The 27,558-nt window shown below is 44.7% G+C and overlaps 1 protein-coding gene across 1 annotated transcript in view; it reads right to left on the bottom strand.

Annotated features, from left to right (window-relative positions):
• Nucleotides 1–27,334, bottom strand: part of LOC142891080 (ribonuclease inhibitor-like) — a 142,126-nt gene extending 114,792 nt beyond the window's left edge. The window contains exons 1-2 of the mRNA XM_076030407.1: nucleotides 27,327–27,334; nucleotides 25,728–25,937 (exon numbers count right to left, since the gene is read on the bottom strand). Coding sequence (XP_075886522.1) covers nucleotides 25,728–25,937; nucleotides 27,327–27,334 — 218 coding nt within the window. The remainder of the gene's footprint in view (nucleotides 1–25,727; nucleotides 25,938–27,326) is intronic.
• Nucleotides 27,335–27,558: the final 224 nt, after the last annotated feature.

The following is a 27,558-nucleotide window of genomic DNA, read 5'->3' as shown; positions in this document are numbered from 1 at the left end:
TGGTTCCAAACCAGTACTGACCTCAGAACCTCCAGTTTACAGTCTGGACTCTACAGAAAACCACTCAGCACCTTCACTCCTGAATCCTGCAGCTGGTTCCAACTCAGGTCCAGGAGTCTGAGGTGGGAGGGGTTGGACTTCAGAGCTGAGAGCAGCCAATCACAGCTGAGCTCTGACAAACTGCACAACTCCAACCTGAATAGAGAATAAATGATGGAGTGAGTGGAGTTTTCATCACGATATGAAATTAAAAATATGAATGTCTATAACACTGTAATGTCCATTAAACCAATCAGAAGCACAACAATAATACTGAAATAATGAATCACCACAATAAAATATTTTATATCAACCAGTCATGTGACCACTGTTCAGCTGTTAACAATGTTGGAATTCATTGATTCCTGCCATTAGAATGCTTCTTTCTAGAAACAGACAGAAGGTCAAAGGTCGTGGCCATCTTGCACCGCCATGTTTGTAGGCGGCTGGTTGGGAAGATGAGTTTGAGAGACAGTTTCATATTGATGGTTGGAGGCTGGAATCCTCTAATAAAGCAAGTGCTGAGAACAAATGATTATTAAGTGACTGAAATGCAGTGGAATCTTTTCTGCATCTTGCTCATCAATACTGAACTGACTGAGATGATAGAACCTGCATTGACCCTTGACCTTCTGCTGAGTCCAGCTGGATCTATCTACAGTATCTAAGTGCTCATACAGGTGGCTAATGCTAGCGCTAGCTGAAAATCATGCTAGCACTGGACTGTCTGCTGTGACTATGACTGATTGTGATGCTAATAGATGGTTGTAATATTTGTGTTGATGGAACTTTATCATTATACAGAGAACTAGACACCTTTGCTGTCAACCACATCCTTTATGATGCTGGAAGGCTACCGTAGTTCACTGGTAAGAAGGGGAGAGGGAGCGTCAGCAAGTAAGCACTGCAATCTGATGGCACTAGATGGCAGGATTTTACATACTGGACCTTCAAACCCAGTTTCACTCATTTCAAACACAAACCAGTGACTGGAAATTGAATTTCCAACAGCAGTGAAGTGAAAATCATGACAACAATAACAAGAGTGATAGAAGTTGTAAAGTGAAGAGGGTGAACTGACCTCAGAGTCTCCAGTTTACAGTCTGGACTCTGCAGAAAACCACTCAGCTCCTTCACTCCTGAATCCTGCAGCTGGTTGTCACTCAGGTCCAGGTGTCTGAGGTGGGAGGGGTTGGACTTCAGAGCTGAGAGCAGCCAATCACAGCTGAGCTCTGACAACCTGCACCTCTCCAGCCTGAATGTAGAATAAATGATGGAGAGTTTATAATGATGGAGAGTTTTTCCAGGGTGTCATCACTCTGAAAATCAAAGTGAAATGTCGACTTCAGAATCTGACTCTACAGAATAAAATGGGAGAGGGAGGGCGAGCGAACGAGTGCTGCACTGTGGAGTCCATTACTGGCTCTTGATGATGTTGGTGTCTGGGCCCCCTTGCACCAAAGTAGGATTGCGTCATCCAAGATGAGTCACTAAGCCTTCAGCGTTCAACCAATCCACAACACGTGTGTCCAGGCTTCATGGGTTGCACTAAAAGCCATCCAGGATGAGAAGACACGGATTCATCAAGCCAGGTGAAAGCTATCCTGGATCAGTGCGCCATGCATGCGGCTTCCTTCCATAGACCCCGGTTATGGAGCTGGGATTAACGGATTGGCCATCTTTGACCTCCTCATAAACCTCCATGAGGATTTGCGCCTGGGACGGGGATTCAGACTCTCAAACTTTCTTTTTTTTTGTAATTTATTGTTTATTTGGAGAAGCAAGTGTACAGACATTTCTCTTGCGTACAATATAAAGTCCACATCAAGTGTGGATATGAAAATATAATTGCTAATAATACTCCATTCCTTTTAACATAAAAAAGAAAGAAAGAAAAAAAACAAAAAAAACACAGTAAAATGTGTATCATCTCATGAACCAGTCTAGCAGAGTGTATCATGACAATGATTTTACAGAGCAGTCAAATTCAGTTTACAGAAATTACAGCTTTTATATATTCCGTCCATTTTGTCCATATCCTGAAAAAGGAGTCTCTTTGACCTTTAAGACAGAATGACAATTTCTCTAGAATGTAAATATTCTGAACAATATCAATCCATTCATCAATTGTAGGTGCTTCAGTCCTCAACCATTTTTTCGTGATAGTTTTTTTGCTTGCTGCCAGAAGCATTGCCATGAGTTTTTTATCTGACAAATTCCAGTTATCCCATGAGATGTCTCCTAAGTACAGGACTTCACATTTACAAGGAATTTTCTCAACAAAAATGTTATTTAAGTGCATGCACAGTTGATCCCAGAATGGTTTGATCACCGGACAACCCCAGAAGATATGGTAATGATTTGCCTTGTCTGTCTTACATTGTCTCCAGCAGGTCGCACTGTTGCTGTGATGCTTTTTCTGGGCAGGGGTTACAAAAAAACGAACAATGTTCTTCCAACAGAATTCCCTCCATGAATTGGAGCTTGAGGTCGTCCATTGAAATTTGTGAATCTTTTCCCAGCTTTCAACAGAAATAATTAAATTTCCTTCTTTTTGCCATTTATTCCTTATGTAGTCTGTGTCAACTTGTTTGAACAGCTGAATACCATTGTATAACTTGGAGACAACTTTAGTACAGGAACCTGATTTCAACAATGACAAAAGCACTTCTAAGAATCCTGGTCCAGCTGTTTCCCAAGTTTCTTGTAGATTATGATTATAGTAAGACCTAACCTGCAGATATCTGAAGAAGTCATCCTTCTCCAACCCATTTGACCTTTGAAGTTCTTCAAAACTCTGAAACACCCCCCTCTTGATAAATGTATAATAGCTGGTTAATCCTTTTGAGATCCATCCCTTGAAACTCCCGTCATTCTTGTTTGGTTTAAAAGCCGAGTCAAAAGCGCACCACTTGAACAGTTTGATCTGGTTACCTAAATGGCAAATTTTCACTATTCTTCTCCAAGAGTTTAGCATTGTGTATAACATCGAGTCATGCGGTATCATCAAATCATCTTGTAGTTCTTTGTCCATCAACATCGATAAGAGAGGTACACCTTCCACTGAGGAACTCTCTATGTCTTTCTATCCTGCATTGTATTGTGGACAGCATAGATAGATTAATGGTTTCAGTTGAGCTGCAAGATAATATTCCTGTAGGTTGGGAAGACCCAACCCCCCTTTCTCTTTCTTCAACTGCAGTGTTCTGTACCTTATTCTGGCCTTTTTCCCTTGCCAGATATATTGTGATATTAATCTGTCCCATTCTGTAAATTGTTTCTCCGGAATCAAGATAGGTAAGCACTGAAATAGATATAACAAGCGTGGACTGACTCAACTCTGGAGTGTAAATTGAAAAAAAGGGATCACATTCCATCTCTGTATGTCTATTTTTAGTCTTGATGTTAGGGGGCCATAGTTGGCATTGAAAGTCCTGGAAAATTCTTTTGTTAGAAAAACCCCCAAATATTTTATGGAATCCGCCTCCCAATTCCATCTATACAAACTCTTAATTTTGTTTGGAGGGACATAATTCAGTGTTAAAACCTGAGTCTTGTTGATATTAATCTTGTAACCCGACAATGAACCATATTCCGCAATCATCTTCTGAAGGAACTCATCCAGGGATTCTCCAGAGTGACCATCTTCTGTCCTCTTCCAGTTGGTGTGACAGTGGAAGCTCAAGACTGCAGCCAGAAACTCCTGGATGCTCAGATGAACGAAGCAGTAGACGGTTTTGTGGAAGATCACACTCTCTCTTCTGAAGATCTCTGTACAAACTCCTGAGTACAAAGAGGCGTCAGTCACACTGAGACCACACTTCTCCAGGTCTTCACTGTAGAACATGATGTTTCCACTCTCCAGATGTTCAAATGCCAGCTGGCCCAGCTTCAGAAGAAGCTCCCTGTCAGCCTCCGTCAGCTCCTGTGGACCTCCTCCATACTTGTGCTGCTTCCTCTTGGTCTGGACCAGCAGGAAGTGTGAGTACATGTCAGTCAGGGTCTTGGGCAGCTCTCCTCTCTGCTCTGAGCTCAACATGCTCTCCAGAACTGTGGCAGTGATCCAGCAGAAGACCGGGATCTCACACATGATGTGGAGGCTCCTGGAGGCCTTGATGTGGGAAATGATCCTGCTGGACACATCTCCTCTATCTCTGAACCTCCTCCTGAAATACTCCTCCTTCTGGTCATCGGTGAAGCCTCGTACTTCTGTCAGCCTGTCCACACATGACGGAGGGATCTGATTGGCTGCTGCAGGTCTGGAAGTTATCCACAGCAGAGCCGAGGGAAGCAGATGTCCTCTGATCAGGTTTGTTAGCAGGACGCTGACTGACTTCTTCTGAGTGACGTCAGTCACCACCTGGTTCTTCTCAAAGTCCAGAGCCAGTCTGCTTTCATCCAGGCCGTCCAAGATGAAGAGAAGTTTGCAGACATGCAGCTGCTCTGCTGTGAGCTTCTCTAACGTTGGATGGAAAACATGGAGAAGCTCCAGAAGACTGTAGTGCTGCTCTTTGACCAAGTTGAGCTCCCTGAATGAGAGAGGAAGCACCAGATGAAGGTCCTGGTTCTCCAGGCCCTGGGCCCAGTCCAGAGTGAACTTCTGCACTGAGAAGGTTTTTCCAACCCCAGCGACGCCGTTGGTCAGCACCACTCTGACTCTGAGTCCCTGCTGCTCAGGTGAGGCTTCAAAGATCTGGCTGCACCTGATTGGACGGTCGTGGAGGCTCTTCTTGGTCTTCTTGGTCTCCATGGTCTCAGAGGTCTTGGTGGTCCTCTTGGTCTTCTTGGTCTTCTTGGTCTTCTTTGTCTCTGTGGTCTTCTTGGTCTCTGTGGTCTTCTTGGTCTTGTTGGTCTCCAGCTGCCTGACCTCATGCTCTCTGTTGACCTCCTCACTCAGTCCCTCAGTGATGTAGAGGTCAGTGTAGATGCTGTTGAGGAGGGTTTGACTTCCTGCTTCTTCACCTTCAGTCGCACGTTCACATCTCCTCTCCAGACTGATCTTCTGCTGCTGTAGAAGCTCCTGCAGACCATCATCAGCCTCTGGAGCAGAGAAAAGGTTGGAGAAGAAAACATCAGTGTGACAGTGTGAGCATCATTTTCTCTCCAGGACTCCCCTCCGTCTTCCTGTGGAGACACTTTGGCTTTGAGTGAGTGGATCAGTTGTTGGTGTCCATCACTTGTCAGCTGTTTTTCTGACTCCATCATTAGTTGGATGGAATCATTGTCTCCATCAACACTAACTGACAGCCTGCTGGCCTCCTAGTGGGCTCTTCACAAATCACTTCTTGTCTTTTGCTCTCTTTTCTAAATTCAATCCCTTCATGCAGCTTCACAATCAAAGAATTTGACCCACAAAGAATGGAGCGCAGCCGTTAATGACGCCGTCTTTTAGCCACCACGTTGCGCCCGTCATGGATTTGTAGCTGTTTTCTAGGCTGGTCTTGTCACATCATCTAATATATTATTAGATGACATATTCATCTATCAAATGTATATTTTCTATCTGGTGTGGTTGACACCTGGTGGGCTCTGGTTGAGCAGTGGCTCTGTGGAACTGGCCCTTTGTTTCTCAGCAGACAGAGACAGTGGAGTCACATTGCACTGAACTTTGGATTGAAATTCATCTCAGTGGAGTTGAGCTGCACTTTATGACAGAGCATCAAACATTCCTGCCACTGCATAAAGTTCAGTCTCAGAAAGGCTTTGCTGCATTTGAACAATTCAACATGATGAATGTGACCATGTCAAAGATTCTCTTCTCTTGACCACTGACCACAACATCTGACACATTTTCACCTTCTGAGGAATTTATCACTGTCAAATCAAACTAGAATTAGACTGAGAAACAAGGACATTAGTGTTCTTACTGTCTTCCAGAGGCTCCAGCTTCATTACTGAAGGTTGCAGGTAGTTCCATGGACCTGTCACTCTTCAGAGACACCCCACTGGACCCTGGAGACGCTGCTGCTCCGACCTCCTCTTCCTCCACTCGAACACTCATCTTGAGCTGGAGGTCAAACAGGAAGTGAGGCAGTGAGCTCAGAACACTCTGACTTCCACTTGGGAGCGAGAGAACAGGAAGAAATCAACCAGACTGAAGTCACATTGTTGACTAGCGTCACACTGAATGAGTTATTCAGTCAGTCAGGACTCACCTGCTGCTGCTGCTGCTGCTACTGCTACTGCTGCTGCTGCTGCTGTTGGTGGTGGTGGTGGTGCTGCTGCTGCTATGCTTCAAAATGGAGCCTGACACAGAACAACTTTCACTTCAGGCTTCTTTTCCTGTTTCTGCTGCTCACTGTGGCTCCTCCCATCCAGCCGCCTCAACTGCTCCCACATTTCCAGAAAGTCACATGATGCTGTGTGTAAGAGAGAGAGAGAGAGAGTTGGGTGGGGATTGGATTACATCATCTAATCCCATTTCAGAATCCTTCTTTTCCCTTTTGAACCCGTTTCCAAGATTCCATCCACTCCCAGAACCAACATCCAATCAGATTACCAGTGAAGGTGTGGGCGGGGCCAAGGCTGATGGGACCGACCAATAGCAAGGTGTTGATTTTTCAACATCAGGTGTTGATGATCAAGCAGGTGTTGTCATCAACAGCTCTGTTGAGTCAGCGGTTCATCTGTATTTCCGGGACAAAGGCCGCTCCTTCCAAGACTCAAAGGTCCAGATTTTAGACACAGAAGACAGATGGTTTGAGAGAGGAGTGAAAGAAGCCACCTGTGTCCACCTAGAGCGACCCTCTGTGAACAGAGAGGAGGACTCCTGCTGCTGCTGCTGCCTGCAGCCAACATGCAGCCAGACGGAGAAGCACTTGGACTTTGAGGTGCTCTTGGGATATTTTCTGATTCTTAGATTCTATGATCAGTGTTTCTGCTCCCACTTCCCTGAAATCACATGACGCTGTGTTGAGCTGAAGTGCAGCCACGCCCCTCTCTTTCTGCCAGGGTGCAGTGTGGCTGTGGCTCCCAGGAGCAGTTGGAGTGCAAGAGGTGAAGATGGTCTGGTCCTCAAGGAGCTGCTCACTCCATCAAAAGACAAGGGCAGCAAACATTGTGTCAGAAGCAGTGGCAGGAAAACAGTGGCAGAAACTGCACAAGGAGCAGAACACACTGCAGGACAAAGCAGTGATGGACAAATGAAGCTTGTGGGAAACATCCAAGCACTGGAGCCACTGCTTGAAAATGGCTGCAAATGACTGCAAGTTGCAGTAACACTGCCCTCTGCTGGCCACACACACACACACACAGACACACACACACACACATCTCAATGAGCAGCATTCAGGATGCTGCATTTATTGTAGAGAAGCTTTGATGCTGAAGTATCATTGCTCTGATCACATTTGACCTTTAAAAAGCCTCGACTTGAAATAATCTCTCTCTCTCAGGGTCAAAGGTCAAGGGCCAGAGGGATCAGTGGCACTGTTCAAAGCCACATTCACTGACTTTACCTTCCTGTTGTTGAGTTGAAACTCCGCCCAGGCTCCCAGTTTCAGGGAGCCTGATTGTAACGGAACAATTGAATCAGGGGTCAGACGGTTGGAACCGGGTCAAAGGTCAAATTCATAGGTCAAAGACGTGTATTTCAGGAACGGAAGGTCATATAAAGATGATTCCACCTCTGGCCTGTTCAGAAGGGAGGAATTATGTCAGAGGATCCAGGTTTGAAGTCAAACTACGTCCCGGGGGCCATATGCGGCCAATTACACTCTCCAATCCGGCCGACCAAACTTGAAGGAATTATATTAATAGTCATTAAGTCATGAAATAGAAAACAATGAAAACATTTATTTTGTTTTGTTCATTATTTAATTGCCATTAAAGCAACATGTTGTCTACACATCCCCTGATATATGTCTTCCTCCAATGAGAAAGCGGCCCCTCTGTCATATTGTAGAAGCCATTATGGCCCACCAGTCAAACAGTTTGCCCACCCCTGGATTAGAGGCTCACTTAGTGTTGGAGTTGGGCTTGGTTCAAAGTAGCAAGAGAACAAAAGAGGCTTTGCTTCAGAATTGAACCAACAACCAGGATTGGAACCCTGGTTTTCAGCACCACAGTAAGCAGGCTAACCCACTGAGCTAACCTGCTAACCTGCTAAGCAGGTTCCTGAGGTCTGTGCAGGGATGTCACTACATCAATAGACAGCAGTGACTTGACATTGGTGCATTTCAACACTGGACTCTGCAGGAGAAACAAACAGCCACAGTCACTTTGTACAAGTGCAACACACCAAGTGGAGCTGAAGCCTTTTAGATACAATGAAGAGGAAAGAAAATTCTCCTCACTCTTTGAAAATGGAATTCAAACAGAGTTTGAAAAGAGGGAAGGGGGAGCTCTGTGTTGGGAGTCAGCATTGGTCCCCACAAGACCGTCTTCAGCGCTGAGAAAGCAAAGAACTACATAGGCCTCAGTGCTTCACCTGACACACTGACACACACTGACAAGCAGCGACACAGACACACAACAAAGGACAACAAGTTGCCAAAACCAAAGATTCTTCAACTCATTTCCTCATCAGTGATGAATAATAGAAGATCATCAGCATCAAATCAATCATATATAGGTCACTGTATGATATAATGACAGTTTATAGTCACGTGTTTACCAGAAGCAGTGGTCTGTATAATAGGATGTATGAACAGGGTGACCTATTGACCTCCACAGTGCTCAGGCTAACAAGGTGGTTAGCTCAGTAGGCTAAATCTCTCACTGTGGTTGTAGAAGATGTGGGTTCAAATCCCACATGGTACCACATGACCAGGTTTTTACTGTGTATATTTGTACTTTATACTATAGCATGTGTTTTTTTCTGGTTTTCAGACATGTTGAGATTTTGCCTGGAGTAGCGCCATCTCGTGCTAAGCTACCACAGGACTTTTTTAATAACCTTTAATGAAAGTATTTAAAATTCTTTGTACTTGGGAAAAAACAACATTGTATGCAGATTTTTTCAACTGTTCAGAGAAGAGCTTCAATCAGTTCTCCAGGAGCTGCATCCCATCAGCCCACACATGGCTCAGTTAATAAGACAACTAACTGTGAATCACAAGGTTGTTGGTTCGAGTCCCACCATGGACTGAGACTCCAATGGCCCCAAAAGATCAGTAGAAGTGACTTCAGAGTTTTCACGTAGCTCAGCATGAAAAGCAAAATGTCTCTGAATACTGGATGCTTCAATTGAGATGACAAATTGCTCCTCTTGAATTGAAAACACTAGTCCCTACTGAGTGGCAAAACCTTTGCCAATACTCTTTCTTTGCACACTTTATGATTCTTCCTACCCTGGCTTGTGATCTTTGATATACAATAAGACTCTGATCATTAAGATTCTGTTTGAAGACTTTCAATGCCTTGTTTCTGCTTTGAATTGCCTCATCACAACCACCTGAGCCTTGGTGGTCAACTTTTAACTAGCAAGCCCCTCCCTCTGGACCAACCCACAATGAAGTGGCAAATGACAAAAGCAGCCAATAGAAGGCCTTCAGTCAACATTAGAGGCTCCCTACCATCACTCTCACAAGCAAAACAAAAATACACACAATTCCACTGCTTCCCCCTGACAAGTCAACCTCAAAGTCGTAGCACAACACTCCTGATTGGATGATTACTGAAGCACACGTGATGCTCCACTATCAGCAGCAGCCCTGTGCAGATGGCTACTTCCTGTTAGCTCTATCAGCAGCACTTGAGAGCAGCTCTGGTTCCGACCCAGTGATCTGGAGGAGGGAGGAGGGAGGACAGCAGTTAACAGAAGCCCTCAGCAAACAATAAAAGGATGAGTATGTATGAATCAATAACCTGACTGGCCTCAACACACACTGTGTGTGTTCTGCAAATATACTGACTGAAAAAACATCTCCTTATGTTTGAACTGTTCAATGTATTCTATATTGTTGTCTGTTGTTTGAAATGATTCTCTTCCTATGTTGACATTTGACTTTGGATTGATTGTAGATGATGGGAGTAGAACTCTGTTCAAGCCCTTTGGGCTTCGTTCCCTCCTTGTTTTAAATTGTGCTCAATAAATCAATACAAATACAAATATATGTGAGGGTAGGTGATGGTGTCAATGTTCAAATGTTTCTTGACAATGACAGAGGGGAATCTTTTTTTCCCTTGTCCTGTCTGGCCATCATGAGCAGCAGAAGTGTGTCTGAATGTCTTCATGATGGCTGACAGATTTGATTCTCAAAGGCGGAGCTTGTGAGCCCAGGGTGTGAATGACACGGGTGGGTTCAGGAAGGACCTGATGACTGCTTTGATTCTATTTTGATGGATGAGTGATATTGTGGCCAGGACTGAGGGAGGGACAGAGAGAGAAAAAGAGAGAAAAAATTGGATGGAAGTGAGGGCTTGGGAGAGCAACTGGCAACAATGTACAGGTATTGTGTCCAAACAACAACAGATATTAGTTTACATAATTAATGATCCAAAAATGAACTCATTCAAATAGTAAACAGATGAACTCAGAGCCGGTGGGGAAGAGGTCCAGAGCAGTGAGCCCCTCTGGCCAGAGGCCACCAGCCCCCCGAAGAGCCAGGACCAGAGGGCTGGGAGGCAGACACCCCTGGATGGAGGACAGGAAGCACAACCTGGCCCCCGGATGGATGGGGACCCCCAGGACAAGAGAGTACCAGAACCAGGCCCTGGACCAGAACCCAGGCCCTTCACCCACTGGACAAGACAAGGCACGACAGAGAGGCTGGTCACATGGAGCAGCCTCTGAAAGACTGCTTTGACTCCATAGACTGGGACGCATTGCAGGGCTCTCACAACCACAACATGGACCAGATGGTTGACTGCACTATGGACTTTAGAAACTTCTGTATGGACGCTGTTGTTCAAGTTGGATCTGGACGCTGCTTTGCCAACAACAAGCCCTGGAGAACCAGCGACATCAAGGACCTTCTGAACCAGGAGAAGGTCTTCAAAGATGCTGAGCGACAGGAGTTCCAGCGGGTCCAGAGGGAACTCAGAGTCCAAGTCAAGGAGGCGAGGGAGCAGCACAGAAGGAAAAATGAAGAAAGGATGCAGAACAACAATATGAGGGAGGTGTGGGAGAGGATGAAGACCATCACTGGCTGCAGCTCAAAGAGAGGTGGCCACTGTCAGAAAGCTCCCACACATGTGTTGTTTAGTGCTCACCACTTGGGGGCGGTGTTGTACCTCTGTTGGCCACCGTCATTCACTCATTTATTACGTCTGTGCCTGACTGCACCTGATAGCGCTGTCAGTCAGTTAGTCATCAGCCTCCCGACACGTCACTGCCCCCTACCGGTGCGGCGCGGTACTTTCTGCCTGGCCTGGTGTATTTTCACTTCGTTCACACGTATTTTCATGGATCATTAGAAAGAATACACTGGTCACAAACACTCATTGAATGTATTAGACAGCCTGTGGAACTTCAGCAGATGTAGTACATCAGTAATAGTAGTAATCAAGCATGATAGATAGATAGATAGATATTAATACATTTTATTTGTATGGCACATTTTAGAAACCTCAGACACTTTACAAAGTCATTAACATAATAAAATCAATAGTGTAGTGTGTCTGTTGATGAGCACCATGGTCTTGGCCTGGGCTTGAAGAAGCAACCATCTCTTTGAAATGTCCCACTGTGGGTCTCCACATGATCTTCTGTGCAACAGTTTGTCCTGTGAGCTCACTGGAAGAGTCTGCAGAGGAAGCAGAAGATGAGGGTGTCTACCTCTCAGCTGCAGCAGCTCACCATCTTCACCACTGTGCTGACTGGTGGAGGCGTCGCCACCATGTACTACCTACAGCAGAGTGAGTTCCATTCACTAACACCATTCACACCTTCACATCTCTGTGTGTAGGAAGAACTCTCTGGAGCTGCTTCAATGGACCACAGTGACAGACAAAACAAAGCATCCCAGCACTGCAGGCCACCAAACTACCAGTGGAGTTAGAATCAGGTTCTTGATGTCTGAAGATTCTGTCTGTCATGAACAGAGTCGGGTCGGAACCGCAGCGGTACCGTCTACACCGTGTGCACAATTATTAGGCAAGTTGTATTTTTGAGGATTAATTTTGCTATTGTACATCTAGAGTGCTTTTGCTCTAGTAGTAAAAGTGAAGTTCTGGCTTTCTTATGAGAATATCTTTATGTACACCATTATTCGGAAACTATTAGTGTGCACAATTATTATGCAACTAAATGAAAAACAAAGATTTTCGCATCTCACTTGTTTATTTTTACATGTTAAAGTGAGAATAAAAAAAAACCCTCAGAATGAACAAATAAACATTTCAGAAATAATAATAATAATAATAATAATAATAATAATAATAATAATAATAATAATAATGATGAGAGCAGGCCTTCGCTGAGGCTCAGTCCCGAATATTAATAATAATAATAAAAAAAAAAACAGTCACCAGTATAGCCACCCTTCTTTTCAATAACATTCACAAGCCTTCCATTCGCGGAGTTTAGTCAGTTTCTTGATCTGGTCAGAATCAACTTTTTGTACAGCTGCCGAAACACTGTTCAGAGAGGTGCACTGTTTACCTTTACTCTAAATGTCCTGCTTAAGAACGGCCCAAAAGTTCTCAATAGGGTTTAAGTCAGGTGAAAAGGGGGACCATGTCATTAGTTTTTCATCTTTAAGGCCTTTACTGGCCAGCCACACAGTGGAATACTTTGATGCATGTGATGGAGCATTGTCTTGCATAAAATCAAAGTCCTCTTGAAAGATGCAGACTTTTTCCTGTACCACTGCTTGAAGAAAGTGTCTTCTAAAAATTGGCAGTAGGTCTGAGAGTTGATTTTAAGTCCATATTCAACCCAAAAAGGTCCAACTGCTCATCTTTAACAATACCTGCCCATACCAGTACCCAGAGATGGGGACTCCAGACTCGACTCGGACTCGACCCTAAAAGACTCGAGAATTGACTCGACTCGAGATCAAAGACTCGTGGGCAATCTTTAATTTAATTTAATTTTTTTGTTGTTTTATTTATTTATTTATTTTTCACAAAACCACCTCCGATGCGCGACGCATCGCGTCACATCCCCCCCTCTCTCCTTCATTATCAGTCATCATGGCAAGTGCAAGTGGAGCAGCTGCTGCTAAAGAAAGTCCACCGCCAGGTTCACTACCCTTTATATTAACGTACTGCTACACAAACTTCAAACAGAACGGCAGAGACAGAACTGCAAAATGTAAATGCTGCAAAAGGACAATAAAAGAAAAAGGTTCCACAACCAGCAACTTCCTGCGGCACATTGAAAAGGTGCACAAGGAAAGGTAAGTTGTACTCATAGTGTTTTTGCATACATTGTCTAGTTATTGTTTAGCTTAGTGCATTACCAAGAAGAAACGGTCGGGCCGTGGTGTTTAACGAGACCGCAGTGTAACGTTAAACAAACACCACGGCTTGGTTACCGCCGTTTTACAAGCTAGCTTGTTGCGCTAGCTTGTTGCGCTAGCTTATCACACTAGTGTTTAGGGTTGCCACCCGTCTCGTTTTTCCCAGAATTGTTCTCATTTTTCACCACCTGTCCCGGGAAAAATAAAATCTCTCCCGGGACACAATTTGTCCCGTTGTTTAGGGAAAATGACAAAACCTCATTTGATTTCCGTCTGTGGTCTAGATAGGGTTGCCAACCCTCCCGTAAATATACGCACTTCACTTTTTACCCGTATATTTCGGGGATGCCTCCGCCTCCCCCCCATGTCCCGGATTTGAAACTCTAGGAGGTGGCAACCCTACTAGTGTTTGTGTTACAAAAATGAGCAACCTCCCATGTTGTTCATCTACAGGTATGCTGAATATAAGGCAGCCAAAAAAGTTTCCTGTGGAGAAGCCCAAGAGGGTCAGACTCAGAGCAGCCTCGATTCCTTTGTGGGACTAAAACAAGGAGTGAAAACATACAGCCAGGGCCATCCCCGACAGAAGACCATTACTGACTCCATAATTCATGACCTCATCATCTCATGCAGCCTTCCTCTGTCCTTGGTTGACATACCCAGCTTCCAGAACTTCATGTCAGTGGTAGATGAAAAATACTGCCCAGTAAGTCGAAACACCGTTACCAGAGTGATCTAGCATCCGACAAAGAGTACAAGATCAAATCCAAATTACAAAAAGCAGACACTGTGTCTGTGACTGTGGACATTTGGACTGACAGGAGCATGCGAGAGGCTTTCTAGGTGTAACGGCCTACTTCATGGAAATGGAGAAGAACAGTGTCTCAAGACTGCAGACAGTTCTCTTAAGTTGTGATAGATTCACAGGTTCACACACTGGAATCAGAATCAGTGAACAATTTGAGGAGATATGTGACAAATTTAATGTAAAACACAAATTAGATTACATTATCAGTGATAACGCTTCAAATATGAAGAAGGCCTTTACAGTTTGTTTCCCCTCAACAACTAGAGCTGAGAGGCATGAGTTGGATGACGAGGGTGAAGATGATGATGAGCTAGAAAATGATGACTTATGGGAGGATACAGGTGAAACCCTCCAAGAAGATGTGGACACCATCCAGAGTAGCTGCCGGCAACAGCGGCTGCAGTGCTTTGCCCATTCATTGCAGCTCGTCGTGCGAGATGGACTGAAAGAGACCAAAATTATTAACTGTGCATTGGCAAAGGTGACAAAATTCTGCAGTTTACTTCATACAACTTGTGGACTTAAGGAAGCTTTTAAGAAAACGTATGGAGCCAATCGGAGCATCCCCTCTGCTGTAGCAACTCGTTGGAACTCGACTCTCCGCCTTGTACAGGCAGTCACTGACCTTGATCCCCAAAGCCTTAACACTCTCCTGGAAGATGAAAGACACAAAAGCCTGTGCCTAACAGGCAGAGAGTTGAGCCAGCTGAAAGCGCTTGTGGAAATTCTGGGCCCGTTTCTTCAAGCAACAGATCTCACACAAGCAGAGAAGGTGGTTACTCTCAGTGCGGCTCTCCCTAGCATTCTATCACTCAACAGCCACCTCAACAGTATGCAGAAGAAAGCTCATTACCTGCGCGGTTTAGTGAAAGCCCTACAGCAGTCCCTCCAACGCCGTTTTCAGGTATGATGGGAGCTATAAAAACAAAACATTTTCACCCGCTTCTTTACTTCTGTAAACCTGTGATCTGACCGTAAAGCTGAATTTGATGATCTGATTTTGTTTCAGGGGATGTTCGTAAATGTCAGAATGGAGGAGTCGGACAAGCCTGCAGGAGACCTGCCCTTTGGAGATAAGGTTTACATGATGGCTGCACTACTGGACCCATACTACTGCCTCTTTTGGCTGGAGCATGATGTTCCCATCCCAAATGATGTCAAGAGTGATGTGAAGGAGATGGTAATGGGTAAGTTTACTTGTGATAGATTCCTTAACTTATATATTCCTTAATTTAATCATCACTATTTGTATAACTAAGATCATGATCTGATGAACATAATGTAACTAACCATGTTTTTTGTGGACATTTTTCAGATCATGTCTTGGCTGATGCTTCTCAAGTCACTGTACGTCAAGAGAACAGCAGCGGTGGTGAAGATGACAAGGAGCAGTCACCGACACCTGCCAAAGTTCCTCGCCTGTTCTCAGCCTATCGGAAGAAAAGCAAGAAGAACCCAGACCATGCCTCATCTGTCAGGGCTGAACTCAAGCGCTACATCCAGAATTCGGAGTCCACTGCGGCCGATGAAGAAGAAACGCAAACAGACTGTCTGGAATTCTGGAATCGACATACTAAGGGTTTCCCCAGACTTCATAGGGTGGCTATGAGAGTGCTTAGTGTCCCTGCTACCAGTGCACCAGTAGAGAGGGTATTTAGTCACGGAGGTATTATAATGCGCCCGCACAGAGCCAGGATTAGTGCAACAAACCTGTCATGCTTAATTTTTCTGAAATGTAACAAGCATGTTGCATAATTTTTGATGGTCTTTCAGCGACTGAGAGGCAGCCTAATAATTTTTGAGATGTAACTTAAGTTCAGTTGCATCATTTTTCAGTCTTTCAGCCACTGAGAGGCAGCCTAATATTTTTTTTTAAATGTATCTAAGTTCAGTTGCATAATGTTGATGGTCTTTCAGCCACTGAGAGGCAGCCTAATATTTTTTTTAAATGTAACTTAAGTTCAGTTGTATAATTTTTCAGTCTTTCGGCCACTGAGAGGCAGCCTAATGTTTTTTTTAAATGTAACTAAGTTCACCTTCTTGGAGGCTTTCTTTCTTTTCTTTTTTCCACACATGGGTTAGTTTAGTAATAGTTAAGGCCCATGGAAAGGACAGACAGTTTTACTACTTTATTTTATCTATTTTATTATTTAATATTATTTATTATTATAAATGCCATCTATTTTTGTTTTTTTTTTTAAAAAAAAGTCTGAATAAAAATTTGGATATACTGTATTTCAGCCAGAGGCTATGTCATTTTATATATGTGTGTGTGTGTGTGTGTGTGTGTGTGTGTGTGTGTGTGTAAAGACTCGTGACTCGACTCGGACTCTAAATCAAAGACTCGCGGCTCGACGAGTCTTGCCCCTCAAAGACTCGAGAATTGACTCGACTCGTGACTCGACTCGGACTCTAAATCAAAGACTCGTGGGCATCTCTGCCAGTACCCCACCGCCATCTTGCTGGCATCTGAGTCGAAGTGGAGCTCTGTAGCCATTACTGATCCAACCACGGGCCCTTCAATCCTTTCCAACAAGAGTCACTCTCATCTCATCAGTCCACAAAACCTTTGAAGAATCTGTCTTCAGATATTTCTTGGCCCATTCTTGACGTTTCAACTTGTGTGTCTTGTTCAGAGGTGGTCGGGTTTCAGCCTTTCTGACCTTGGCCATGTCTCTGAGAACTAAATACCTTGTACTTCTTGACACTCCAGGTAGGTTGCAGTTGTGAAATATTGCAGAACTGGAGGATAATGGGTTCCTGGTGGCTTCAAGTTTGTTTCTTCTCAATTTTTTGCGGTTAAATTGCATCTTTTCTTCTCAACACGTTTCTTGCAACCCTGTTTACCATTTGCTACAAAACGTTTGATGGTTCTGTGATCACGCCCCAATATCTTAGATATTTCAAGTGTGCTGCATCCCTCTGAAAGACCTTTTTACAATTTTTGACTTTTCAGAGTCAGTCAAATCTCTTTTTTGGCCCATTTTTCCTGAGGAGAAGAATCTGCCTAATAATTATGCACACCTTGATATAGGGCGTTGATGTCCTCAGGCCACACCCTCCCTCGTTATACAAATACACATCATCTAATATGCATTATATCCTCTTAGCATTCAAGTTTATACAGCTTGGGGTTGGAAATTAAGGATAAAATGATCATATGGTCAAAATAGTCACTTGCCTAATAATTGTGCACACGGTGTATATATGGATCTATCTACTACTAACTCTCAAAAAACTGACAACCAACAGCAACAAAACCAACCTACTATGCAATTTTTTTTTGAAATTAGCGCCATTAAATAGGGATGCCCTATTTGCATGCAGTCAGCCATGTTTCACCTCCAGTCAACACGCAGTGGTTCACATGAAGGTCCAAGAGGCCTACAGACCTACACTGAGTCTGGACGTGGCAGTACAGTTGGATCATTGTCTTTGTTGTGTTGTTTGGTCATTGTGATCCAATGTAATGTGAGAGAAGGACGAGTGCAGTTATATTGGAGTGAGTTATTTAGAGTGTAATAGAAGTTATAATGCAGAGTCTGTTTTTATGAAATGTTCTATCACCTGGCAACCATCCATCCATCCATCCATCCATCCATCCATCCATCTTCTACTGCCGTATCTGGAGTCAGGTCTCGGGGGCAGCAGCCTCAGCAGAGACCCCCAGACTTCCCTGGACCCAGTCACCTCCTCCAGCTCCTCCAGTGGGACCCCAAGGCTTCCCAGTCCAACCCAGAGACCTGGTCCCTCCAGCACGGTCTCCTCCTGGTGGGACATGCCTGGAACACCTCCCCAGGGAGGCGTCCTAAACAAGACCCCGAGATGCTGGAACTCCTCCCCCTGAGGCACGGCCTCCCCACCGACCCAGAGAGGGCAAACCACCTCATATCCAGCATTGATTTATCTGTTGGTGATTAATTATAATGTATCATTTATTTTATTTAAATTATATTTGAACTGAATTGGATTTGTTTGTAAAAGTGAGATTTATTTTCATTGATTCATGTGGTTTATGTTGAGACCGAGTGGAGAAGTGGGTATGGCCTACAGAAGGTTTGAGTACACAAGTTATTCAGATATGGAGAATCCCCATGGCAGGACTTCAGGAGATATATAATCAAAGTGTTAAAGCAGCAGAAATGAAACGTCAGTTGAGGTCAAGGTTACACAGGTCAGAGGTTGTGATGGCTTTTATTGTCAGAATATTGAATCATTGAAATATAATGTTTGAGCTTGTAACAAAGTTAGGATGATATAACATAATCACATAAAATAAATGATCTGGTTTCCTTCTGATTCATTGACGTCCTTCTGAAATCTCCACACAAACATCTGGCAAGCATCAAAACCATGAATTATTTTGAGGGAAACTTCTTTTGTCTTACTTATAATTCAATTATGATTTGAGTTCCCATCACAGGTGTTGTGAATCACTTTATCTTTTCCACATGATTTCCTTATTTAAGATCATGAAGCAGAAATAAAGTCTCTTGAAAAGTATTTTTCACCTCCAAAATGAAGATGTTATAGAAGTCTGAAGTGAGAGCAGAGCAGTGTGTTGTTGATGTGTGGAACCTTCATGCTGAGATGTTCCAGCCGTGGATGATGAGAGCAGAAGCAGTGGTTGTGTTGCTGCTGCCTTCACTGAGCAGCTGCTCCAAGTCCTGCTTCTTCCACTGAGGATTCAGCTCCACCAGTGGCTTCTGGGACGTCTCTCCCAGTAGAAGCAGTCCGCCAGCCACCAGGCTGCACTGGGGTCAAAGGTTGTGACACGCCCACACAGTGTTGGTGCGTGCAGCTTGCTGTTTGGCTCCACTGGTTGTAGTTCTGTCAGCCACCAGTAGATGGAGCCCTCCTCTTCACTCTCCTCATCCTCACCACCACCTGCAAAGATAAGAAGAGACAGCAGGAGTCAGGACTCACGGTCCTTGAACGCATCATCACAGAGACGTTGACTGTTGATGGAGATGATGGAGTGACTGGTGAGAAGAAGCAGACTCTCAGTCACATGTCAAGTGTGGAACATCAGAAGGTCATGTGACCATGGAGTGTTGGACTGATACTGAGGCCTGATGAAGATGAACTGATCAATAATTGAGTGGTGAACTGAGAGAAGAAGCAGTTTGGCAGCAGATGTTGGATGAATGAGGAGCAGCTGGACGTCACCATCCTCCTCTCACACTGTGACTGGGAACACTGGACCTCTGCTGTGGGATCAACTGGCTTTGGTGCTGGAACCATCATCCACTGGTTCCAAACCAGTACTAACCTCACACTCTCCAGTTGATGGTCACTGCTGTAGACAAGATCCATCAGTGGCTCCTTCACTGATGACTCCTTCAGGGGGTTCATATTCAGGTCCAGCTCTCTGAGGTGGGAGGGGTTGGACTTCAGAGCTGAGAGCAGCCAATCACAGCTGAGCTCTGACAAATTGCAGCCCCACAACCTGAACAGAGAATAAATGATGGAGTTTATAATGATAGAGAGTTTTTCCTGGGTGTCATCACTCTGAAAATCAAAGTGAAATGTCCACTTCAGCATCTGCAATCTGCAATCTGACCACTAGATGGGAGGATTTTACCCACTGTACCTTCAAGCACAGTTTCATTCATTACTATCACAAACCAGTGTCTGCAAATTGAATTTCCAACAGCAGTGAAGTGAAAATCATGACGACAACAACAAGAGTGATAGAAGTTGTAGAGTGAAGAGGGTGAACTGACCTCAGAGTCTCCAGTTTACAGTCTGGACTCTGCAGAAAACCACTCAGCTCCTTAACTGATGAATCCTGAAGATAGTTCTCAGCCAGGTCCAGCTCTCTGAGGTGGGAGGGGTTGGACTTCAGAGCTGAGAGCAGCCAATCACAGCTGATCTATGACAACCTGCACCTCTCCAACCTGAATACGGAATAAATGATGGAGAGTGTCATTCACAGTTGGGTGTGCGCGCGCATGCGCGCGTGTGCGTGAGTGCGTGCGTGCGTGCGTGTGTGTGTGTGTGTGTGTGTGTGTGTGTGTGTGTGTAATTTAAAACCAGTTTTACACATTTCTAATGGAATCAAAGTGAATTCCAACAAACTCAATTCAAAGTTATGACAACAATAACTGCAGCAGTTGTAGAGTGAAGAGGGTGAACTGACCTCAGAGCCTCCAGTTTACAGTCTGGACTCTGCAGAAAACCACTAAGCACCTTCACTGTTGAATCCAGAAGGCAGTTCCAACTCAGCTCCAGGTGTCTGAGTTGGGAGGGGTTGGACTTCAGAGCTGAGAGCAGCCAATCACAGCTGAGCTCTAACAAACTACATCTCCACAACCTGAATAGAGAAGAAATGATGGAGAGTTTTTCCAGGGTGTCATCACTCTGAAAATCAAAGTGAAATGTTGACTTCAGAATCTGACACTAAAGCAATCTGAAATCTGACCACTAGATGGTAGGATTTTACACACTGTACCTTTCCACCCAATTTCATATGCTTCAAACACAAAGCAGTGACTGCAAATTGAATTTCCAACAGCAGTCAAGTGAAAATCATGACAACAACAACAAGAGTGATAGAAGTTGTAGAGTGAAGAGGGTGAACTGACCTCAGAGTCTCCAGTTTACAGTCTGGACCCTGCAGAAAACCACTCAGCTCCTTCACTGTTGAATCCTGAAGGTGGTTCCAACTCAGGTCCAAGTGTCTGAGGTGGGAGGGGTTGGACTTCAGAGCTGAGAGCAGCCAATCACAGCTGAGCTTTGACAAACTGCACCTCCACAACCTGAATAAAGAAGAAATGAAGGAGAGTTTATAATGATGGAGAGTTTTTCCAGGGTGTCATCACTCTGAGAATCAAAGTCAAAAGTCGACTTTAGAATCTGACACTCAACAAAGGAGAGAGGGTGAGTGAATGAGCGCTGAAATCTGACCACCAGATGGCAGGATTTTACACTCTGTACCTTTAAACCAGGGGTGCTCACACTTTTTCAACATGCAAGCTACTTTTAAAATGACCAAGTCAAAAAGATCTACCTACTATACAATCGGTGTGTGTGTGTGTGTGTGTGTGTGTGTGTGTAACGCAGATGTTTTGCTAGCAGCATCTCCCAGGATCTCCGGTGCTTCTGCTGTGCGTGACTTTGAAGCGTATTTTCCGAGCGAGGCGTCAAAACAAAATTCAGCACATCGGACATTATGACCAAGGGCCAATTCCAATTCCTCCCTTAACTCCTCAATCTCAACCCTCGCCCTTAACCCTCAATCTTTGGCCCTCAATCTTGGCCCTCAAAAATAAGTGTAAGGGCTTAGAAATGGGACACCCCTTAAGTGCAGTTACGTCTTCAGACTGTGGGGGGCTGCTGTACGCAAAAGCTAAGTCCAGTCTGTCAAGAAGACGACAACGACGAAGAAGAAGGAGAAGAAGAAAAAGACGATGAAAAAGAAGAAGTCCTCCGTCGCTACACAACGAGGTACACAAGTAACGTGAAGCCGGGACCGCCAGTCCGGCTGACAAACATCGTAAAGTAAAAAAAATAAAAATGTTACGCAACAACGATATCAATAATCCATAAAAAACTCTTAAACTAAGACAATAAAATGGTTTTGTAATATTTATATCTTTATTAACTAAGAAAATACTTCCATTTGTAGCTCGCTTTTTCGTCGCCATCTTTTTCGAAGATGTCTTGGCGAAAATACGCAATGCCTTCTGGGTAGCCCTCACTGCCAAGGGTGGTCCCGGAGAATCTCAATATTGAGGGCGATACAGCCCTTAATCTCCTCCCTCAACTGGACGTTCTTAGAATGGGGACAGCATTTGCACCTAGCAGGGAGCGCGCATTTTTGAGATTGAGGGTTGAGATTGAGGGTTAAGGGAGGAATTGGAATTCACCCCAAGATCAACCACAACCACCGTGTTTTCTAATCATTGACTTCCTGCCTGAACCATTCTACCTGCTGTAAGTGACGAGGACTCCACTCTTAAAGCTCTCTCTCTCTCTCTCTCTCTCTCTCTCTCTCTCTCTCTCTCTCTCTCTCTCTCTCCGACCTAATGGGCACCCCTGTTTCAAACCCAGTTTCACTCATTTCAAACACAAACCAGTGACTGCAAACTGAATTTCTAACAGCAGTGAAGTGAAAATCATGACAACAACAACAAGAGTGATAGAAGTTGTAGAGTGAAGAGGGTGAACTGACCTCAGAGTCTCCAGTTTACAGTCTGGACTCTGCAGAAAACCACTCAGCTCCTTCACTGATGAATCCTGCAGTTGGTTCTGACCCAGGTCCAGGTGTCTGAGGTGGGAGTCGTTGGACTTCAGAGCTGAGAGCAGCCAATCACAGCTGAGCTCTGACAACCTGCAGCCCTCCAACCTGAATAGAGAAGAAATGATGGAGAGTTTAGAATCAAAGTCAAATGTCGACTTTAGAATCTGACACTCAACAAAGGAGAGAGGGTGAGTGAATGAGCGCTGCAATCTGAAATCTGACCACCAGATGGCAGGATTTTACACTCTGTACCTTTAAACCAGGGGTGCTCACACTTTTTCAACATGCAAGCTACTTTTAAAATGACCAAGTCAAAAAGATCTACCTACTATACAATCGGTGTGTGTGTGTGTGTGTGTGTGTGTGTGTGTGTGTGTGTGTGTGTGTGTGTGTGTGGAACGCAGATGTTTTGCTAGCAGCATCTCCCAGGATCTCCGGTGCTTCTGCTGTGCGTGACTTTGAAGCGTATTTTGCGAGTGAGGCGTCTCCATCAGTTTACGCCAGGATTGCAAGCTCACGCGACAAGCACGGTAGTTTGGCGTGTATTTAAAGAAAACAACAGCCAAACTCTTTTTGCTGTCCCTGTCTGCTCTCATACAGAATGCAGGTATCTGAAGTATACATTGATTTTAACAATTATTATAGTTTCAGATTTAAAATGAAATCTGCTTTATGTCTCTTTATTTGATCTGAGCGGTGCAGAAGCCGATTCGTCTCATTTACCTTTGACTGTAAAATCCAGCACATATAAAAACAAAATCCAGCACATCGTACATTATGACCAAGATCACTGAGTTCCTGCCTGAACCATTCTACCTGCTGGAAGTGACGAGGACTCCACACGATTGACCTAATGGACACCCCTGCTTCAAACCCAGTTCCACTCATTTCAAACACAAACCAGTGTCTGCAAATTGAATTTCCAACAGCAGTGAAGTGAAAATCATGACGACAACAACAAGAGTGATAGAAGTTGGAGAGTGAAGAGGGTGAACTGACCTCAGAGTCTCCAGTTTACAATCTGGACTCTGCAGAAAACCACTCAGAACCTTCACTAATGAATCCTGCAGCTGGTTCTGACTCAGGTCCAGGTGTCTGAGGTGGGAGGGGTTGGATTTCAGAGCTGAGAGCAGCCAATCACAGCTGAGCTTTGACAACCAGCAGTACTCCAACCTGAATAGAGAAGAAATGATGGAGAGTTTATAACGATGGAATTTTACCAGGGTGTCATCACTCTGAACATCAAAGTGAAACGTCGACTTCAGAATCTGCAACAAAAGCAGTCTGCAATCTGACCACTAGATGGGAGGATTTTACCCACTGTACCTTCAAGCCCAGTTTAGGGCGTGTTTTCATTGCCTCGCCTCACCACGGTTCGCCTCGGTACGATTGCGTTTTCATTGGCTCTGTGATTACGAGACCGTGGGCGGAGTCGACACGGTAAAGCGGGACAATGTTTTCCCCAGCATCACTTCTGTGCGATACACAACAGCGCAGCGATGGACAAAGTAGAAGTTGTTTCATACCTGCTGCTCGGTCTGTGGTTGCTTTTCTGTTCAAGAAAGAACACTTTCCCTCACTGAAGTCACAGTTGATCATTTATGCAGCAACATTTATAATTTATTGTTTAGTTTTCCATGCGAGCAAATGTGTAGTTCAACCTTCATATTTTCACAAAAAGTAAACACGAGACGGATACAACGGGAAATAGCGTTTATTTAAAAACAAACAAACAGAAAAACAGACAGTAAATACGCCTCCTTATTTGAAATAGCTGCCCTCGTGAGCCAAGGACGACTTTGTTATATGCCGCGGTGTTTGAGGCTTCCTCGCGGCCAAGAGCCACGTCCTCTCGACGAATCAGTATTTCTTCTCTCCTCAAGACTCCTGGGGTTCCCTAGCTTACCGCGCCTCACGCAGGAGCAACTCGATTTGTTTTCTTTACCGAGCGCTTCGCCATTTGCCGTTTGTCGTTTTCGCGAATATGGTTGAACACACTCGCGACGTCGAGGGCATTCCCGGTTCGCCTGCCTCTCCCCAAAAGACGAAAGTAAACATGTATTGAAAAAGCTGTTTTCAAAAACTGTATACACATAAATGTATTTGTACAACACCAATAGTAGCTACTTGTATTCACGGTAAAATGTACCTGACACGGAAGTTCTGTGTCAAAGGAGTTGGCGTGGATGTCCGCTCTGACAGGGAACATCGACGCGGACACGGAGCCAATCCAGTGCCCTGCTCGTCGCTACGTCACCACTAAACTCGCTTCGTCTTGCTCGGACCCTGGGGGATTGAGGTACCAAAACAGCGCCCCCTACAACTGTGTAGCGGCCAGTGCAAACACCCTAACACCATACCATGGCGAGGCGAGGTGAGGCAATGAAAACACGCCCTTTCATTCATTATCAAAAAAAAAGTGTCTGCAAATTGAATTTCCAACAGCAGTCAAGTGAAAATCATGACAACAACAACAAGAGTGATAGAAGTTGTAGAGTGAAGAGGGTGAACTGACCTCAGAGTCTCCAGTTTACAGTCTGGACTCTGCAGAAAACCACTCAGCTCCTTCACTGATGAATGCTTAAGGTGGTTCCAACTCAGGTTCAGCTCTCTGAGGTGGGAGGGGTTGGACTTCAGAGCTGAGAGCAGCCAATCACAGCTGAGCTTTGTCAACCAGCAGTTCTCCAGCCTGAATAAAGAAAGAATATTTGATTTCTTCCATGGTGTAAATGTCATATTCAGAGTCATTTCTCCCTGTTGATGATCCAGATGTGCAGCTGTTGGGATCACTGAGTCATTCCCTCAAATGAGTCATTGTGCCAGTGTGTTGTCAACACAATAACAACAGCAGTGTGTCAGTCAGTGTGCAGCCAATCAGCAGTGAAGATGGAAAATAATCAGTGAGTCATTTGTGTGCTTGTGGCTGTTTTCAGTCATCAGAGACTCGTTACAAGTCAAACACATTCAAAGGACAAGATGAAGAAATACTGCTGCACTATTAATCTGCCTCTAATATTTATTCACACGATCTTCTGCTCAGTCATGTGACCTTCATCACCAATCAACAACTTCCATTGAGCTCCAAAGTGACTGGAGACATTTTCCACACTTTCTTCCACCATCCAAAGTCTTTTCTGGCTGCAGATTGTTGACATGAAAATATCAACAACATCCACTTTGTCTAGATGAGTCTTTAATATCTGCTTCAAAGTCTTCACACTGAGCAGCGTTACACACCAGTTGTCATCTGCTGACACACACTGTCCACCAGTAGAAAGCAGGAACTGACCTGAGAACTTCCAGTCTGCAGTTTGGACTCTGCAGTCCAGCACAGAGCAGCTTCACTCCAGGATCCCTCAGGAAGTTCTCACTCAGGTCCAGCAGTGTGAGGTGGGAGGGGCTGGACTGCAGAGCTGAAGACACCACTGCACACTGAAGCTCTGAGAGTTCACTGGATGAACGAGAGCAGAGAGAGAAGTTGTGGTCGACATGTGAGATTCTAAAGACAGTGAAAGTGAATCAAGACTCATTAATGTCTGATCATCATCATCATCATCATCATCACCATCACCATCATCATGTAAATGGAGGGAAGTCCCGCGGTGGTGCAGCATGTGTTTACATCTGTGGTGCGTGGTGCCGGGACACTGCAGTGGTATGCAAACACTGTTCACCACTGGCACAGTTGATGATCATAAAGTGCCGTCCATTCTATCTGCCCTGGCAGTTTACTGCCATTTTGCTAGTTGCATTTTACATCCCTCCCACCAACAACAGCAGTGAGAGGAACACTGCACTCAATGAACTGTACCAGGCCATCAGTGATCAACAGACAGCAAACCCAAAAGCTTTACCATCCTCACTGGAGATTTTAGTCATGCTGACCTCAAGACTGTCCTTCCAAAAGTCCACCAACATGTTGGATTTCCAACAAGGGGGGACAACGCTTTGTATGTGGAGGTGTTCCGAGGGAGGAGCAGGGCTCGTGCTCATGTGCGATCAATTCCACGAGGATTGGGACGCTCAAAGGAAATGGGTGTGCGTTTGTGCGTTCGCAACATTTTGAACATCCAGATTTTTTTGTTTCAGGATGAAATCCATGTACGTTTTTGTAAATGAAGCCCCAGGTCCTCAGTGTCTCCACTACAGTGTCCTCAGTGCAGCTTCACACTCCAGTGTGTTCCAGCCACTGAGTGTCAACACGTCCTGTTGTGACTGACAGTGTTGCTCTGATCTGCTGCTTCAACTCAACATGATGCTCAGTTGTGTGTAAAGTCACTGCAGCTTGGAGCTCCACTGGATCAGAGATCCTTCACTGGCGTCTCTTCGGACTCCACTGCATCTTTGATCCAACTGCTGTTTTATTGTCTGCTGCCAAATGAAGGAAGGATGTGATGTGTTTGTGTGTTCAATGTGTTGATTGTGTTGATTGACTGTGTAGTTCCACAGTTTTCATTCATGTAGCCGCTCTTTACCTTTGACGCTCAGGTGTCTTCAATGTCCGTCCGTCATACCAGCACCACTACATCATTCATAAATTGATGAGACGTGGGTTCCATTTAACTCGTTTATTTTCCTTCTTGAGTTTTTGGTTCGAGGCAACACAGACAACGTGAGGTCAAAAGAATTTTTGGCTCACCAACCACTCCGGCTTGACCCGCTTTCCATCAAACAAACATTTCGGCCATTTTTTTTTCTCGACCTAAAATAGCTGCGGGTCACCTTTCAAAATAAAATAACGGCTTCAGCATCAGAATCGGATGGTCTTGGTTCCCTTTCTCGAAGAACTTGGCAGTTGTCAGCCGGAAGGCATCTTGCACTGTACCCCTGACGACGCCATTAACTTCGTCCAGCAGTGCAACGTAGGGCTCTTTCATCAGACGTTGACTGATACATGACTGAATGAATGGCTCGTGGCTTAGCACATCAGCGACAACGTTCTTAACGCCAGGGACATACTTCAGATCGAAATCGAATGCGGCAAGCTTAGCAACCCATCTTTGTTCACACATGCGTCCAAACACGGCTTTGTTAAGATGTAGGACAATGGGCAATGACAATGACCAAACTTGTCACAAATGGCCCATTTTAACGCCAGGAATTCCAACCTGTGCGCTGGA

This window comes from Nelusetta ayraudi, unplaced genomic scaffold, assembly GCF_046127955.1.
Source record: "Nelusetta ayraudi isolate G7.1 ecotype Tasmania unplaced genomic scaffold, CSIRO-AGI_Nayr_v1 ptg000028l, whole genome shotgun sequence".
NCBI lineage: Eukaryota > Metazoa > Chordata > Actinopteri > Tetraodontiformes > Monacanthidae > Nelusetta > Nelusetta ayraudi.
This window is presented reverse-complemented; position numbering and strand designations above follow the sequence as displayed.